This window comes from Dicentrarchus labrax, unplaced genomic scaffold (assembly GCF_905237075.1).
Source record: "Dicentrarchus labrax unplaced genomic scaffold, dlabrax2021, whole genome shotgun sequence".
Classification (NCBI taxonomy): Eukaryota; Metazoa; Chordata; class Actinopteri; family Moronidae; genus Dicentrarchus; species Dicentrarchus labrax.
Window position 1 is genome coordinate 17,911,732 of NW_026136719.1, and position 17,825 is coordinate 17,929,556.

At 40.3% G+C, this 17,825-nt stretch overlaps 1 protein-coding gene across 5 annotated transcripts; it reads left to right on the top strand.

Annotated features, from left to right (window-relative positions):
• Positions 1 to 14: 14 nt before the first annotated feature.
• Positions 15 to 17,468, top strand: znf821 (zinc finger protein 821). 5 transcript variants are annotated; one of them, XM_051380599.1, is made up of 6 exons: positions 15 to 149; positions 8,822 to 8,953; positions 9,095 to 9,213; positions 10,437 to 10,535; positions 11,718 to 11,884; positions 13,620 to 17,468. In XM_051380599.1, the coding sequence occupies exons 1-6, from the start codon at positions 146 to 148 to the stop codon at positions 14,590 to 14,592; spliced, it is 1,494 nt and encodes a 497-aa protein (XP_051236559.1). In that variant the 5' UTR covers positions 15 to 145; the 3' UTR covers positions 14,593 to 17,468. The 5 variants fall into 5 exon arrangements, with proteins under 5 accessions (XP_051236559.1, XP_051236557.1, XP_051236558.1 ...); XM_051380597.1 differs by lacking the exon at positions 15 to 149 and adding an exon at positions 2,655 to 3,039 and having other exon boundaries at positions 10,440 to 10,535; XM_051380598.1 differs by lacking the exon at positions 15 to 149 and adding an exon at positions 2,655 to 3,039 and having other exon boundaries at positions 9,098 to 9,213.
• The last annotated feature ends 357 nt before the right edge of the window (positions 17,469 to 17,825 follow it).

A 17,825-nucleotide genomic window follows, 5' to 3' on the forward strand; every position in this document is an offset into this window, starting at 1 on the left:
GGAGGGTTACACTGACATATCCCAGAGGAGAGAGGCGCGGACTGGTTCACAGGAGCCGAAGTTTATCACCAACGTACACCAACGGTAGCTTTGTACGAGAGGACTTCTTCTCGCCCACCTGATATGCCAGTGTTCATTGGACACCATGGGTAATAGCTGAATTATGTCTTCGCGATGTGGCTGGCGTTATGTGGCGGTGCTGTTAATCCTGGTTGTTAGTTCTCGTCTATCGTTTTCGCGTTGACTGTAAAGGGCTAACGTTAGGGTTGTTATCTTTAGCCAGCTAGCTAACGTCAACGTTATCTTCGTTGGTCTCACTGGCTGATTGACTTTAAATAATTACGTGTAGCGTCGCTTTCGGTTTGAGCATTAGTCTATGCCGTATGTCACTTGTTATAAAAAAAATTTAAAAAAAACGCCGTAAATGTCATGACATGAAGAGATTATTTTGTTGAGATGGCATATTTTCGGTGCGGAAGAATACATTTTTACCCCGTCAATGTCGTGCTGCGGTCCGTTTACTCGTGGCAGTCAGTGATGACGACTGCGTGTAATGTTATGACATTAGCAGTTCAGTGGTTTGGAGCGCCACCTAGTGCTGATACTGGGCTCTTCAACCAATTATACTGGAGGTTGGGCTGGATTAATGGTTTATTTAACCTTTTTTAAAGGACCTCATCAGGTTTGGCCCTTAGAATAAGTAAGAATTGTTATATAAGCTCTCATGGATACAGATGCTATTTAGAAATAAGTAAGGTTGAGTAATGTGGTTGAAATATAGACTCATTTTTCATCACAATCAAACCTATAGTCAGATGGAAGTAAGAACAATAATCAAATGGATGTAACAAAAAAACACTGGTTAAAAAAGATGTTGGTGTCCAGAGCTGTTGAAGAAGGTATTTTTATGATCCTAGGATTAGATTCAGTGATTGTAATGTGATGTGAAGAATTACATTGAGCTTGTCTGAGTAAACAGGGAATCTGCTGGTGGAGATGACCTTATCATGTCGTATGGAAAAACTGGAAATATCTTGAACTTATCCAATGGTTTAGTCGTATTTTAACATGCTTTGACATTTTTTGATCATCCTATTTGCAGGATTACGACACAGAGTATTGCTGTGAAATAAGGATTAAAGGACATGTTAAGACGTACGGTTTTGCAGTGAAAGTATGTTATTTACCTTATATTGAGCAGCTTGAGTTCTTGGCCTCAGTTTCTGTCAATGTGGGTAGGAGATAGACACCTTGATCAGGTTGCTAGTTCATCACAGAGCTATGTAGCAGATAGGTGCTCACATACAGTATAAGAGTGTCCAATTAACTCTTTGGACTGTGGCAGAAAGTGAAGTGTGTTATATTAAATTGCCATAGAAAAACCTATTACATAATGTTGTATGCAGATAATGCTATGCTGATTTACATGTTCGATGCTGTTTATTTAATGTGGTGCCTTTTTGAATTGTACATAGCACTCCTGTCAGTCTTACTGTAACCCTTAGTCACACTATGCCTGAAGTTAATTTAAGTCCCTTTTTCATATTTTACCTGCCAGCCCAGAGGCCTATCATCTTTTAGCACATTGTTTTGGCCAGTAAGTAACAAAAAATTGTACAGAAATGTCAAAGATATGCTTGTGGTAATTTAGAAACATTGTCGTCATTGCACAGTTCGCCCACCAGAGAGCGCTGACAAGTTTTTTTTAAGGGTAAAATGTCCTGCTCGGTACATACTTGGTCACAATGAAAAAATAAATGAAGGGATCAAAAATCTTTGTGTTGTGTGTTGTTACAACAAATATTTGCTAATATATTATTATCAGATATATTGTTGTTCGGGCTCTAATTTATACTAGAGAATGTATGTAAAAGTTATATTCTAAGGAAATTATACTTCAGTGACAGTTTTGTTTCCTTGCTGGAGAAAAAATTGTGTATTTATTCTACTTTGTGCTTCAAGAAATAGTTAGAAATAGTCCCATTGATTTGGCAAAACAATCCCAACTCAAGGTCCGCTCACTAGCTTTTTTCAGGAGCTTTCAACTGTCTCTCTCTTTACTCTCTTTGGTGTGTGTGATTAGTTATGGTGGAGGTGAATCTGTTGACATACAAGCCTTTCAGCTGTTATGGTTTCAGGTTTTAGCAGTTTTATGACCTCTTACAGTTAAATATTAAGGTTCATTCTTGACTTTGAAAATAGTAGTTTAACAAAACTGTCAACTTCCTTGTATCCAGTCGACTTACTTCTACTTAATAATTACTGTAACATGTTTACAATGGTACAAAAATGTTAAAAATATACTCCTTTAATTGGATGACTATTTTAATAATTCTAATAATATGTGGTTCCTCTCACAAACGTCTTAAAGTATAGAAAACTAACACAGACATTTATATCGCGACCACTTTTAGATAACATGACTCAGTTCTAAAAAAAAAAATACAGATATAGGTGGAAATCTTGTGGGGTTTTTTTTTTTTTTTTTCCCACACGACCTGAACGCAGCACAGTATCTTTAGCATGAACTCCCCAGCGTCCCCCTGCATATCCCACAATCCTGTTCGGTGTAGCTCCATTGCTTTTACGTTAGAGATCAGCTGAGCTTGTGCATCGCTGCAGTGAGCGCACGGGTGCCAGCGGCTCGAGATCGGAGCAGCTCGGGGCTGCTCGGTGTCTCTGTGGTCGGGCTTGGACATCATTTTAAACCCCCCTGATCGACTGGAGACGGGGCTTTTTTTCTTTTTTTTTTGTAAAGACTGCAAGAATGTGACTCTTTTATGTATCCGTTTTTTATTTTTTTGCCTCCATAAATGGCCCCGACTCTGCTGATCGAGTGGACGATTTGATCAGATCTTTTTTCTTCTTCTATTATTGTTATTATTTCGTTCATCATTCGTCCCCTCAGTGCGGGATACACCTGGACTGCTCTCAGGGTAACCATCCGGGGTTAGGAGGAGATTCCAGTTGTTGTTTTTTCACCGGGAGTGGGCAATAATATGTCCAGGCGAAAACAGACCAACCCCTTCAAAGTTAACTGTAGGTATTCTAGGTATTGTCTAACACTATTACCCGTCCATTAACCGTGTGTACTGTGGCTGTTTGACAGGAGTGTGTTTAATTATTATTGTTTGTGTAGCGACCTGCAGTAACAGTGTGTGCGTTGCTTTCCTTGTTGTCCGATGTAGCTTGTAATAGATTCATGTGTTTAAAATCAGAGACAGTGTTCCTCATGACATACCATCATATATTGTATATTATGTTAGTAGTTGACATTTAAATATTGTGGATATTTTATTATGGTTAGGGTTTACATGATTTTTTCATGTCACAGTGGTGGTGATGAATATCTCACTTTTGTTGTGTTTTTTAATTTGTGTTAGAAGAGGCACAAGATTTTATTGACCGATTTATGAGGTTTTTCTTTTCTCTATTCCACAAAGACGCCTTGAGTAGTTATAGTGACACAGTTACACACGTATGATAACAAAAGAGACAGGAATAAAATAACTGAACAGCAACACGTATTGCCCTGTAACAGAAATTAAGCTCTGGGCAAATACAATAAAAAAGAAAATGAAACAATAAGTGAGTTAATGCAATGTAATGCAAAAATTCAGTATTTACTTGAAAGTTATTATCTTGAGTAACTCATCAAGATTGGTGTGTTATTGATGTGTAATGGTGCTCATCACCTTGATCTCCTGCACAGTATTGCAACATAGTCATGTAAACATCTCTCCTCTGAAACTGATTAATTGTGCAATACTTTAAGTAGCATATTGAAGGACTTTGAAGGAATTTATGTCACTATTTGTGTGTTTTCTAAGTAGGCTGATTCACATTGAGCCTTGTGATAGTATATTTCCCCTAGTTAGCCTGTATGTCATGAATTGTGGCCATGTTTCTGGTTTCTGGGTTTTGTACTTTCTCTGGTTTTATTTTAGCTTAGCAAAACATGTCTTAGGTGTTAAGAAGAAGCAGGCCTTGACTCTCATCACACTCATTGTGTTGTTAAACTATGATCAGAAGGGGGGAAACGTGCTAACCTTTACACACTGTGGTTCTGCATGGTGTCAGTACAGTTCCCTCTGATATCTCAGTTACAGTGCAAGATAACAGGAAAGCAATACACAGCTGAAATACTTAATCGATCAGTGGATCGACAGAAAATAATTATGCAAATATATTGATAACCACCTAACTGAAATTTTTAAAAGAAAACTGGCGAAACATTCTCCGGTTTCAGCTTTTCTTTGTCATATATATATATATGAGGTTTGGGCTGTCGGTCGGATAAAATAAGCAATTTGAATGAATCAGTTTGGGTTCTGCAAAGTTAAAATGTGCAATTTTCTCCTTTCTCTTACATTTTATTGCAAAACAATTCATTGAAGAATTGAGTGATTAATCAAAAATGAAAATAATGATTATTTGCAGCCCCACAGAACACATAATCAGCATAAACAAAGCAGAGCCTGAGCGATTTAAAATATGTGCAATATTCCTGTACTTAAGGAGTTGAAATCAGTGTTTTCTCCCTTTTTAGAATGAGATATTAACACATTTTTGCTACAATGAGCCTATTTGTACACATTTTCTCATATTGATTTACTGTGTTTTTTGAGTGGTACATTGTGCTCAAGCATTTTTGTTTGTTAGCAGATCTTTCCTGAATACCATCAGTGGCACTACACTTAATAACACATTAATAACTGTAGCATCCTATTTCAGTTTCATTCTCTAATGAAATATTGACATAGACAACACAAAATTAACTTTTAAGCAACACTGGGGAGACTCCTGGAGTGAATAAACTATTGGTGTCACTCGCTGTGCTTTGGCTTGTGGCCTTTTGCCCCCCCCTCCTCCGGCTTCCCTATTTGGTGGGCAGCATGCTAACCTCTGAAACGCACCTTAGTCCACAGAAAAGGATTGCCCGGTGTAATCTGCTAAAGTTTTGTATGCGGCAGCCCTCCTTTCTAAACATAGTTTGTTTAAACTGCTGTTGAAATGCATCTTGCACTTGCGACTGCTTTAATCCCTGTGAGCTAATGAGCTCATTTGCTGCTCTGTAACACTTCTACAAGAGTCCGGAGTGAAAGCTGAAAACCCTCAGGAGGGACTAATACAGTGGAACGTTGGCATACATTAGTGGCCTTCATGCTGTGAGAAAATGCCAAAAACATGTTTGTAGACTGACAAGCCATAATTTCTGCCATGTTACTGGAGTGTGAGTGCAGGCTTGGTGTTTCATACACTGACTTTCCTCTGCTTTGCCTTGATTGTTTTACCTGTCTTTTCTTGCGAGGTATGAATTGCATGCACAGAGCCGTTCCCCCATGAGAGGGTCAGACCAGATAGACAGACTGACAGACTAGACTGGCAGGGAGACAGTCTGACAGGCAGGCGGGCTGACACACACACACACACACACACACACAGGGAATTCCAGACAATAATACAACAGTCCTGTCTGTCTAGCTATTTGTGTTCCTTCTTGAGTTTGATGTGCAAGAATAACAGCATTATATAAAAGTTAATTGGGACTGGTGTTGGCACGTGCTTTATGGAGTGTGTCCTTCAGGTTGATGGTAAATACACATCAGTTTGTTTAACAGTATAGGTTCATGTATTACTGTAAACACTCTTTCTGCAAGAGTTTTCTATGTTAAGTGCTGTGCTGTTAATTTTAGAACTTAGCAAACATTTCAGGAAGTGTACATACGTATGGTGTGAAATATGAATTTCATCCAATGTGAGTAGTAGTAGTAGTAGAGTTCTTCATATACCTGCTTCTGTCAAGCAACTTGGTTTTAAAAGAGGTAAACATAAGATGTTTTCTCCCAAATGTGCTGCAGTATCTCAGAACAAATGTTTCTTGATTGATATGTGATTGTGCTTCCATGGTGTAGTTGTTGTGGCTGGATCAGTAGCCCATTATAAATATGTAAATATCACTTTTCTGTTGAAATCATCAGAGCATGTGGGTTTGTTTCAGGTGCCAAACTAACCAGAGAAAGTCTGCCACGGAGATAAATGGTTACCAGTAATCGTGTCTTCACCTTCTTTGTAATAATAGGTCACCAGTTAATCAGAGTGAGAATTGATCAGATGTCTGGCCCGCCATCCTTGTTCTGTGTGTGCGTGTGCGTGTGCGTGTGCGTGTGCGTGTGTGTGTGTGCGCGTGTGTGTAAGACAGGGGCCTCAGCACTTCCTGCAGATTCAGACGTGTTGTGTGTCTGCGTGTGTGTGTGTGTGTGTGTGTGTGTGTGTGTGTGTGTGTTTTGGAGGGGACGGCGGCTGAAAGGACAAGGAGGGGTCTTTGAATTCAACAGGACCCCCATTGCTTGGTGTTTGAGTAGAGTTTTGGCATTCTATCTTTTGTCTGTTTTGTTTTGCGTGCTACCCCTCCACCCCCCACTGCCTTCCCCCCCCCTCCCCTCTCCCTCTTCTGTGTGTCTGTTGGCTGATGAGTTTGTCTCTTTGTCTGGATTCAGTCAGACACTGCGTCACCTCCTGCCTACAGACACACAGACTCGGAGATAACATCACAGTGGCAGAGACTGAGGGGAGGGAGCGAGGAGAGACAGATGTACAGACAGAGTCCTAGCAGTGGGGGGATGGGTATCTCTCACACATCAATCATTGGCTATGTGCCGTGAAGCCAGCTTGTTGTAGTAGTTCATAGTTCAATACTCCGACCCACTCTACCAGTGCTAATGAATGCTTTGATTTCTATGGGAAAAGTGCCCAAACTGCGTTCACATACTAACTTCTTACCACTAGCAAAATAGTACAATGACAAGCCTCCTCAAAGAGTATACCTCTGTTTTCATTAGACACACTCAGAGAAAGTGTGTGTGTGTGTGTGTGTGTGTGTGTGTGTGTGTGTGTGTGTGTGTGTGTGTGTGTGTGTGAGTGTGTGTGAGTGTGTGTGCAATACCTCAGGATAGTGACGAGGGCTGTAATTACTTCTGTCAGTCTCAGGTAACTGAAGTCAGGATCTCTCTCCCATCTCTGATATGTGTTAATGGAGAGGGAGCACACAAGGGAGGAAAATTGGATTTTAAGCTACCATTAATTTTAGCTATCTGAAGTGGGATGTTCTTGTGTGTGAATGCCAGAGGAGCCTTCAATTAAGCAGTGCTGGCAGTTAAATACAGGTTTGGACGGTCAAGTGTGATAATAAGAAAAGTGAAGGAATTTTTTTTTTTGTTGACAGAATCCTGCAACCCACGGGGCTACCATAAGACAAAGAGTGGCATCACAAAGAGTTAAATGAGCCACATATGGGCTGTCATGGTATGAAGCTTAAACCTCCCCCTCAGAGCTGATGGTATAGATATGGAAGTAGTCGAGCTACATACAAGCAGGGAGGACAGAGGGCGAGCCAGGCTGTTCAGTGTGTGGGTGGTACTGAGAGAGACAGAGAGAGAGAAACACACTGAGTAGCAAGGCAGTTAGCTAGAGGAAAAGAGTGCAGGCTGCTTCCCCCGTGGGACTGCAGCATGGCTGTCGAACAGAGCTTGCATGTATCTGCAAGTGTATATGTGTGTGTGAAAAAGTGGGGGTTGGGATGCAAATGAAGTTAATGTGTGTGCACGTATGTCAGCGGGCTCGCTTTGCTGCCTTAGCATTCATTGTGTTCCAGTGCTGGATGGCTCACGTGAAAGCAGCCCAATTTATCGGGTGAAGAAGTTCTCGGGGTCCACATCACAAGTGGATCCCAAAAAGTTGTGAGAAAAAAGTAGATTGCATAAATAATTTGCCATATAGGGCTGAGCTGTTGATCAAAGGTTTCACTTAGTGTCATAATCTCTACCCTTCTGTGCTTAACCAAACAGCCCTGAGAGCAGAGGCCTGGACACATTTTATGTGTCTTTCTGTGACCAAAACAAGAACACTTAGCTACTGTAGAGGTGAATGCACTGTGTTGAAAAATTAATACCTTTTGTGGTATGCTATGACAGCAGATGCTGTTTCTTTGTTGCTATGGAGATAAGGCACTCATTTGCTAGATATAATGTATGGGTAAAAAGGTGGCTTCTGTATTAAAACACACTTAATTTGTTGAAGTTTGGCTTTGAATCTACATATTTTAAAAAGCTGCATCTGTCTGTATGTTCTGCCTCTGTGGATAAGCATCAACTTGCCGTACGTTGTCATATAAAAACATCACGGTCTGCATCCTACCGCAAACATAGAAATCATTCTAATCATCAATTATTTCCAGTTGACGTGCAATTCATGGCATTTTATTATTCATTCATTCATTCATTCACAACATTAAAAGTCATATTAAGAACCAATATTGGGGTTTTTCTTAAACAATAATACAGAGGATTTGCACCATCCAACTCTCCTTTATTGGCATCATGATTTTGAAATATAGTGTTCAAAAGAGTGTCATATAGATGTATATCGGGATCAACTGATAACTTGTGAGAGGATAAAAAATGGTAAGGAATGTCTGTTTTATTTGCAAATCCAGCAACTTAAATACCTAACATATCAAGGTACTTTAGCTCATCGATGCAAAAAACAAATTAAAGTCCAATATCTTCTCAGAGCAGTTGAGCTCACTGAGTTGCAACATTGCCAGCATTGGTCGAATACACCCGGAGATGGTAAAAAGATAGATAACACAGAGAAGCTGAAATCTGCGATGAAATCTTTGCGATTTTTATGTAGGTTTAACTTAAAGTATACAAATATGGCAGTCACCTGCGCTCCTCATGATTTCTCTCCAGTCAGAACAGTTCATTGTCCTCACTGGAAACACTTCTTTTATTGGCTGCTACTGTCTGTCTACCTCCAGGGCCATTCCACACTTCAGGCATCACAGGACTCCAGCACACTATTAACATGGATGGCAGGGACGAATTCACCGAAGACAGTGAATGCTGCAGCAACAACTCCCAGGAAGTCCAAGAGCAGGATAGCATCTCAGGTACAGGATGGTGGGACGGGACACGGAAGGCCCAGATGGACTCTATAAGATATCCTCGGACTGAGGGGTGTTAGTGAGAGTAAGCCCTGCTCTGTGTTCTGTTGTCTGTCTGTATTGATAGGGCTGTGTTTGCCTCCATAGAAGACAGTGATAGTGACCCTGACAACCACGGTGAAGACTCATCCTCCAACACCTCCGCTGACGACCACATGACCACCAAGAGATCACAGTGCCGCCTACAAGGAGCGGGAGTCAAAGAGGTGAGAGGCCTGCTACCCACATCAAACAAAAAATTGTGCCACCTATGTTTTGTTTACAGAGTTATTCTTTATTTCATTGACTCTCTTTTTCTTCTTTATTTCGCCTCCTCTTCAGTTAGTTTAGTACTGCCTATATGCTACACTATAAGCCACTGTATTGTGCAGTTGGTCATGTGGCACAGAGATAAATTATTGACAAGTATCTGCCCTGCGTCAATGTGTTGGTGCCGAGTTTGCGATATGTGGTTTATAAATGAAGTAGGTGTTATTGTGGCGAGACTTTTGTGTGCTGTGAAAATAGATAGATAGGTTTTTTTTTCAATTCTCGCCCATCAGTTGTGCACAAAACCACTGTGGGTGTGAGTATTAATTTGGATATAGATGTCAACTGTTTAAGGTTTGCTTTAGGAATGTAATGTATTAACAGGTTTAGTATAACTTAACTTACAGCTCTTATTTAACTGTGGATTCACAGTTCATGTGTTCAACCTAAGAAAAATAGCAGATCATTTGACCGAATTACTGCAGGGGTCAACAGGAATAGGATGTACTGATATCTGTGGTTCCTTTGCATCAGATCATCAGTTAAAACTTTAAAATACAAACTGAGTTTCACCAAGCTGTGCTGCAAGGGACAGATATATATCCAACAGTTTCTGTAATGTGTAACATTGTAAAAAGAAAAAAAAAAAACGTACTGCTACTTAAAATTATAACGTAAAGCACCCATTTAACTATTATATTATATAATTTTACTATTTTTAGAAGAAAAATGAGAAGCACTTCAATTTCATGAGCGTGTAATGGACTTCAACAGAACACCCCTGGTATCAGCCAATATGTTTTTGTGCCTGGACCTTCTGTTTGAAAATGTTCTGTATTTCAGCTTGTGTGTGAGTCACATCTGTGACAGCACACAGCATCGTGTCACTGTTAGTGAGTCACTAGGACTTGTGAGAATTTTGCTCATTCACACACTCAACACATCACTATATACCACTTGCAGAAATGCTTCAGCTGGAAACATGTGAAATGAGTAGTGACTCCAAAAAGGCCCAGCAAGAGATAAGGAAAAAAAATTTTGTATATACTAACTCTAGAAATAAAATGAATATCAAAATGGATAAGATATCATGAATCAAACTGTGAAGTTTAAGTGTATGTTGCATATAGCACTGGCTTTGTTCCTGAAATGTGTTTTAATAATGCTTGGTTTTCCTCAGGAGAGCGAGGAAGGGGCAGACCACGGCAACAACTTTATTTGTCCTCTCTGCACGCTGGATTTCAGCAGCCCTGAGAAGCTCATCTCCCATGTCTACCAGGTGAGAACAGCATTGTCTCGCCTGTCCGAATCTAGCACAGAACCATGAAAACAAAGCAGCTTTAGATCCTTTATTGCAGTCTGTTTCTAATAAGCTAGTAGTAGGTCATCACCTGTAAAGCCCCTAAGTAGCTTTCAGCGTCAGTACTTCAGTAAAATGCAGGTTGAGGGAGAAGTTGTTGACTTGCATGAGCCAAGCTAGTGCTTACTGTGTCATGTAACTGAACAGTCTGTCTTTTTAAAAACTAAAACAGAAAAAAAATTCTATTGAAGTTGGTTCACAAGTTAAAACAATGTTAAGTTGGGTACATAAAATTGGATTCAGTGCCAAATATTTTGAAGATCTTTATATATTTGCTGGCGGTAAATAGCGCTCTTAAAAATGCTGGAGTTGCAGGTTCAGCTCTTCTTCCAGGCTCTTTATCCATCATTTTACAGTAATCCGTACCTTCCACTCTCATTATACGTGTCTTCACCAATCACACTCAGGAGCTGATTTATACCTTACTTCAGCATTTGCAGAATTCACACAATGAACACTGTAAATGTTTTTTTGTTGTTTTTTTGCAAATGTCAGGCAGTTTGTGGTTCTTTCACTTAAAGCTGCTGAAAGATGAGTGTGTATTCTGTTACCGCTATGCTGAGCAATTACAACAGTGTATGACTTGTTAACCCCTGGAGACCATATGGACAGTGGCACAAGCCACAAGAATACCAATTACCATAGTTACATTGGTAAGTGATTGGTTAAATGCAAGACCAGAGTAGTCTGGGCACCACGTTTGAATGCTGCTCAAATTATTTATAATTTGAAACTTCTTTTCATTTTTACTGGGTCAACTTAATTTTGTTATTTTAATTATGTTGTTTGTTGTATGGCATTATTATTCCATTTAGAGCAGTAAATAACAAAATGTAGTTCATGCTGCTTGCTTTTTCTAAAAAGCTTTCTCCATATTTGATTAAATGCTGATGCTTAATGTACAATACTGTGTTTTACGCCGTGTATTACGTTTTATAGTTTCTCATTCATCGTTGGTAAGGTACACAAGCAAAAAAGTGTTTAACAATTTCCTGTTGTTGGTGCAATAATTTGTTCCTTTTCTAGAACCAACTACAACAACAGTTGTCATCATCATGTCTTTTTTTTCTTGTTCTTATCTTGTTTTGCTGTCTTTAACAGCACACAGCTATGATGAGCAACACCAAGAGCTATGTGTGCCCAGTGTGTGGGCGAGCCCTGAGTTCGCCTGGCTCGCTTGGACGGCATCTTCTCATCCACTCCGAGGACCGCCTCTCCAACTGCGCTGTCTGTGGCGCACGCTTTACAGACACCAACAACTTTAACAGGTTCGGCTCATCTCTTCTGTATCTCTTGTCTCAGATCCTTAACGCACGTTGCTGTCAGTTTTTAAGGGAGAAGTATACAGATGTTTTAGATGCAATGTTATAGATATAGGTGTGTTATTGCTGTTTCTGTGTTTTATTTGAAATTAATAACATTACCAATAATTTAACAGTTGACTTAAGCTAAAAGGTCAGCTAATATATATATATATATATATATAAATAAATATATAATTTATTTATGAAAATATATAATATAAAATACAGGGGTTTGCTACTAATCATATTCCTGTAGTTTTTATCTATCTTTAATGTTTCAGACAATATCTAGGGGATCAATCACCCACAGCAGATCCCTTTATAAGACAAAGGCAGCAGACATCACTGAGGAGAAATAGTTTTAAATAGTGCAGTTTAATTCCTCATAGAACATCAAAAACTGATTTTGAATCAGAATCTGCAGATCGCAATCCTTCACAAGACAAATGTTTAGGTTGACTGGAGATTTTCCTTTTGTACATCCAACAAGGTGGTCAAATCTATCAAAAGGTGTTGCAATGTACATTCTGAACATTAAGTTAAAATATGTCTTTAATGCTGCACTTCGAACACAATAGAGCAGTGGTTCTCGAAGTGTGAGATTGGGCAGGATGCAGAACATGAGGGATGAATAAAATTAGTGCTGGAATGACAGATTTAATGGAAATAAACTTGCATGTTGCTTAGCAACTACCACTACATTGAAATTTAAACAGCACTTGCAAGGTCAGGACACATAGAAGAAGAAACATAGAAGCCGTAATGTATATTTGATTTTGAGTGGAAAAAAAAGCAGAGAAAAGAAAGAAAGAAAACTATTATAGAATCAGGTGTTAATCTCAACTGAGCAGGGTTATGTGTGTGAAAAGCCAGTGGACGTCACAGCCAGGAACAAGTAATGAAATAATGAATGAAGTCAGCATCGGGCACACAGTTTTTGTTCTCATAGTTTTATCTGGAAGCAGTCTCCTCCTCTCGGGCTGTTATGGGTTTGATAAACTCCTCTCTTAGTTAACCACAGGTCACTTGACACAGTGTCTTGCTCATCTCTGAAACTAATACCGTAGTTGGGGAAATGAGTCATTATTTCTCTGCTGGATTAAATCATTTTAAATCATGTCAATCATAGAAGCTTGATAGATATGGTCTTAGATTATGTGACCATACAGACCAAGGTTTGGTTACAAGTTGACTAGTGGCTAACATGAATGAAAGGCAAATGTTAATTGCCACCAAAATGTCTGTTGTACCCTTCGTAACGTCACTGTTATGCAAGCTGAATAGTTTAGCCATCATATAACAAACTGATGTATTTAGCCTTTGATGCAGACTGGTGATAGTCGCTAGCACACAAGGTGCAACTCCTTTAATTAGTGTGTCAGTAAGATTTGATCATTAGCTCTGGAGATGAAAAGAACATATGTGTTCTATATGGCTTGTAACGTAAAGACATTTTGGAGATGAGGAGATGCCCAGATGTGGGTCCTGAGGTATTAATATGAATCTAAACTAGAGAAACTAAATGTAGAGCTGTGCCTCACTAAGGCGCACTTTGAAGGAAAATACACCTTACTGAAATGAGAGAAAAAAGCTGTGGAAATCAGGAGGTCAAGTTAAGAGAAAAATGTTTCAAGGGTCTAGTGTTTCTTCAGAAAGTATCTAGACATAAATAAAACCAGCTCTTTAATATTTTTCACAGGGAGAAGCTTAGAGATGTCCTCGACACAAGCAGGATAGATCTCTCTGGTGGAAGGGACCCCTGTTCCATGTCCCATTCCCTCTCCAGCAGCCCCATGACCAGCCCAGGCCCTGGTAGCTGCTCCTGCCATGGACCAGGCCCAAGCCCCAGTTCATGTCAGGGTCCTCACCCCTGTGAAGCACCGGACCTCAACCCCAACCTATGTCAAGCCCATCGAACCTGCCAGGGACCAGGCCACATATCGAGCCAGTGTCATGGCCCAGGCCCGGGATCTGGACCATGCTCAGGCCCAGGACCATGCACAGGTTCAGACCAAGGGCCCTCCTTTCCCTCATTGCCCGACAGTCTCCTCTCTGAAGGGCCATCACTCGCATCGATCCCCGATGCTCTTAACTCCTCCTCCTCAAGCCTTCCTCCTATCCCCGACATCCTGAGCCCTATGCCGGTGTATCCTGCCGGAGTGCTGCTGGTGTGCAACAGCTGCGTGGCCTATCAGCAGCTAGTGGAGGCCCAGTCACCGATGCGGAAATGGGCTCTGCGTAGGAAGAACGAACCCTTGGAGGCCCGCTTGCAGCGTCTAGAACGCGAGCGAACGGCCAAGAAGAACAAGCGGGCGTGCGAGACGGAAGATGAGAGGGAAATGAGGAGGCTGCGGGACCGCGAGGCCAAGCGGATGCAGAGGATGCAGGAATCGGATGAGCAGCGGGCGCGCAGGCTGCAGAGGGACAGGGAGGCCATGCGTTTGAAGAGGGCCAACGAGACACCGGAGAAGAGGCAGGCCAGGCTGATCCGCGAGAGGGAGGCAAAGAGGATAAAACGACGGCTGGAGAAGATCGACCCTGCTCTGAGGACACAGATAGAGCATGATCCTGCTGCGATGGCTGCCCTCACAGCAGACATGAGTCTCTTCCAGTTCCCCTGCCCAATGCCTGTCCCTTCCATTGATAATGGACTGTTCATGAAGCTGCCCTAATTGGATCAGGCCACTGTGGGGAGGGACCAATTGGCTTCTAGCAGCATCATTAACCTCTGCACTCTGCCACCAGGCTGCAAGGGTCACAGTGAACCATTCCTAGCTGGTTCTACTTCCAGCCTTCTGTGTCCAATGGCTTCACACAAACTGCTATGTTAAATACAGCAAAAACTACTTCAATTTCTAATTTATTACAGTCTAGAAAACCTTGGGAACAGGGTTGAGAATGTTTCATGTTGTATGGATGATGACATAAAAGCATGTTGTAAAGAGATTTATCTGTTCGTCAGTGGGCTAGCAGATTTAACACAGTTCATTCTAGTAGGAGCAGTTATACTTCCTTTGAGGAAAGAAACAAATCTTTTTGCACATGGACCTTCAGTGACAGGAGTGGGGACTTTGTAGCCACAGCCCCCTCCTTTCTGGTCCACTCCGCCAGCCCAGTGACTCGGGTTTACCGGTAGCTACACCTCTCTCTTCAAGCTGCCACCGTGGGTCCCTGGGAAGTTCATATTCAGTCAAACTACTACCTCAGCTTGGCGCCGTGGTCGCGCTCTCTGTTTTGTGGCTTTCTGCGTTTCCAACTCCAAGCTTCCAAAGCTCTATATGTTCTGTACACTACTACAGAGGATGCGGGTTGTTTTCCACAATTTGTGTTTGCATTTATCACTCAGGCACTTTAATAGGACACAAACATTCACAGGAGCAGCTGATTTACAAACAAATCAGTTCCAAGTGTATTTCCCAGGTTTGATTTTAACACTTCTTAACAGATAAACTAGTTTTAACCTGTCAAATATTGTGTCCTATTGAACACGCCCAGTGTTGAGCAACATCCCCCCCCCAATCTCCTGAGTTGTACAACTTAATGCATTTGCCTCTTTACATTCTCTTTGCCAATATCTGAATCTTTTTTCTTTTCCCTACATTGCTACACTCCCAATATTTTGCCAATGTCATTTCTTTTTTTACTTTGTGTTACAGAACTTTTCTTTGGCTCATAAAAAAAGTTCAGTCTGTGCTGCTGTTATTGTACTGTACAATACATTAGTTACCTCTTATATATTTTGGGCTCATCGCATTAAGGAATATTATGCTAAAATGTTCCAGTAAGTGGTCACAATGAAACCGTAGAATATGTTATTTGTTGACAACAGAATTTGTCACATTACTTGAATTCTGCCCGCATATACACATATACACATTTACACATATACACATATGTTTTCCTCTTTTTGAGTAAATTCCATCATATGAAAGAGGGTTATTCTTATATAGAGGATCATACACAGATAATGCAATTTCTGTAGCATCCACAAGCTGCAGTACCTTCAGTATATGTAACCTGTGCCACTTAAATTGGGTTCATGTGTATCCCCTGTCAGCATAATTAATGAAAGATATTTATTGATTATTTGACAGAGGACCTCACTTTAAAAACCTGTTTAGACGTCTTTTTTTTTTTTCATCCCCATCCGTTACTGAGCACTGGGGCTAGTTTCATGATGCATACAGCCCATACTGGGAGAGAGATTTTATTAATCTATATTCATTAACCTCATTCCAGCACATATTTATGCAATATGATGTGAATATATTTTTCTTGTGGAAATGTTTGGGTTATTTTGTTACCGTCGGTGGTATAAAATCGTTTTAATGTTTAAAGGCCATGTTTGGATATCCCTTGTTTAAGTTCCTGCCTGTAAGGTTACCTCCAGTTCTTCTTGACTTCACTTCACCAGATGCAAACATTTACAGTGTCAAATGAGCAGTTTCTGAAATATTCTTCAAAGAATATCAGAAACAAGGACAAGTACTGGTTCTGTTTGAGTCACTCCTAGATCAGAGAGTCGATCTACCTTGCTGTTTTCTTACAGCAAATTTAACAAAGAAAATATAGGGATTTTTTGTTTCATCCTCAGAGGCTTTTCTAGGAGTGCATCAAACCTCTATGCAACAGATGTGTTATTTATTCTAAAGGAAATTAACTGACTTTTCACTGAAACTATGCAGAATGCAACTTTAATTTAAACAGACGTCAATGTAAAGAGTTTAGCTTCTCAGGCAATTTAACTCAGTGAGAGGGCTCAGAGCCTAGTAACAACACCCTGGTCCATAAGAATCATTTATAGATCTATCATATGACAGTTTTAGGCAGTTGTGACTTTTCTAGAGACACTTTGTCTTCGGTGATATTCGGTTTTCTCTTCCTAGTTGAGCACATCAAAGCAACAGGGTCTCACTGCCATCCTATCCATGACATACTGTACCAAGGGCAGATCAGTGTTCAGTCTTCAGGTGTCATTTATTCCTCTCTTCTCTCAGACTATGAATACTGGGTATTCTCAGAGGTTGCTCTTTGAAATTGCTGTGATCCCCTTTGCCCTACAGTGGATTAATGCGACAGAAAACTGCGGCGTCTGTGGTCTGACATTCTATTGCAAAGGAAGTACTCTGAAGTGACGTTGGTCTTTACGAGCAGTACTTTCAGTATGGATTAGGTAAGCACTGCATGTCGTGAAACTGCACTTGTCCTAGAATGGTTCAATATGAGCTTGTGTTCTACTGTTAGTTTATGCCTGCCTGTTTTTATACAGTTTAATCAAAAGAAAAATGTTGGTAAAAACGTTGGCCTTTCTATATTAATTCTATCAGGATTTCCTCTCAATGTCCATGTTTACAAAACAAATCTCTCTGATCAAGGCCAAATGAATGAGCTAAACTGCTAATGAGAACATTCATGCTTGCTGCGATTTCAATGCATTCTGACTGGGTGGCACTTTGGGGATGCCATCCTCTGTTACTGGATTAACAGATGTACAGACCGTGATGAAACCTGGTAAAGAATGTGGAAATAAACATTGACTTTACTATAATGGTAGCGTCCCCTTGTCACTTCCATCCTCATTTGTTTTATACACACAAATACACATTTATTTTTAATGGTTACAGTGTGTGTAACAAGTGGAGTTTAAATGTAAAATATTGAAGAATTATGGCATTTGTCTGTTGGAGGTCTTGCAGAGGCAGTGTGGGATGTATTTGTACTGGAGTATTTCAATTGTGTTCTTTATCTTTATTCCACTAAATGTTTAATTAATACTCATATTATAAAAAATAGTAGCCATACACATGAAAGACTTAAGCAACTGAATACCTATACTTATATTATTATTGAAATTTAAATACCACAGAATTTATAACATTTAAATGTTTTACTTTGAAAATCACAT

What these genes read in the sequence shown, in the direction of transcription:
- znf821 (XM_051380595.1), top strand. Translation starts at nt 3,000, where the DNA reads ATGTCCAGGCGAAAACAGACCAACCCCTTCAAAGTTAACT. An exon ending in AAGGAGCGGGAGTCAAAGAG is followed by an intron (nt 9,214 to 10,436) that starts GTGAGAGGCCTG and finishes GGTTTTCCTCAG; the next exon opens with GAGAGCGAGGAAGGGGCAGA. An exon ending in TCATCTCCCATGTCTACCAG is followed by an intron (nt 10,536 to 11,717) that starts GTGAGAACAGCA and finishes TGTCTTTAACAG; the next exon opens with CACACAGCTATGATGAGCAA.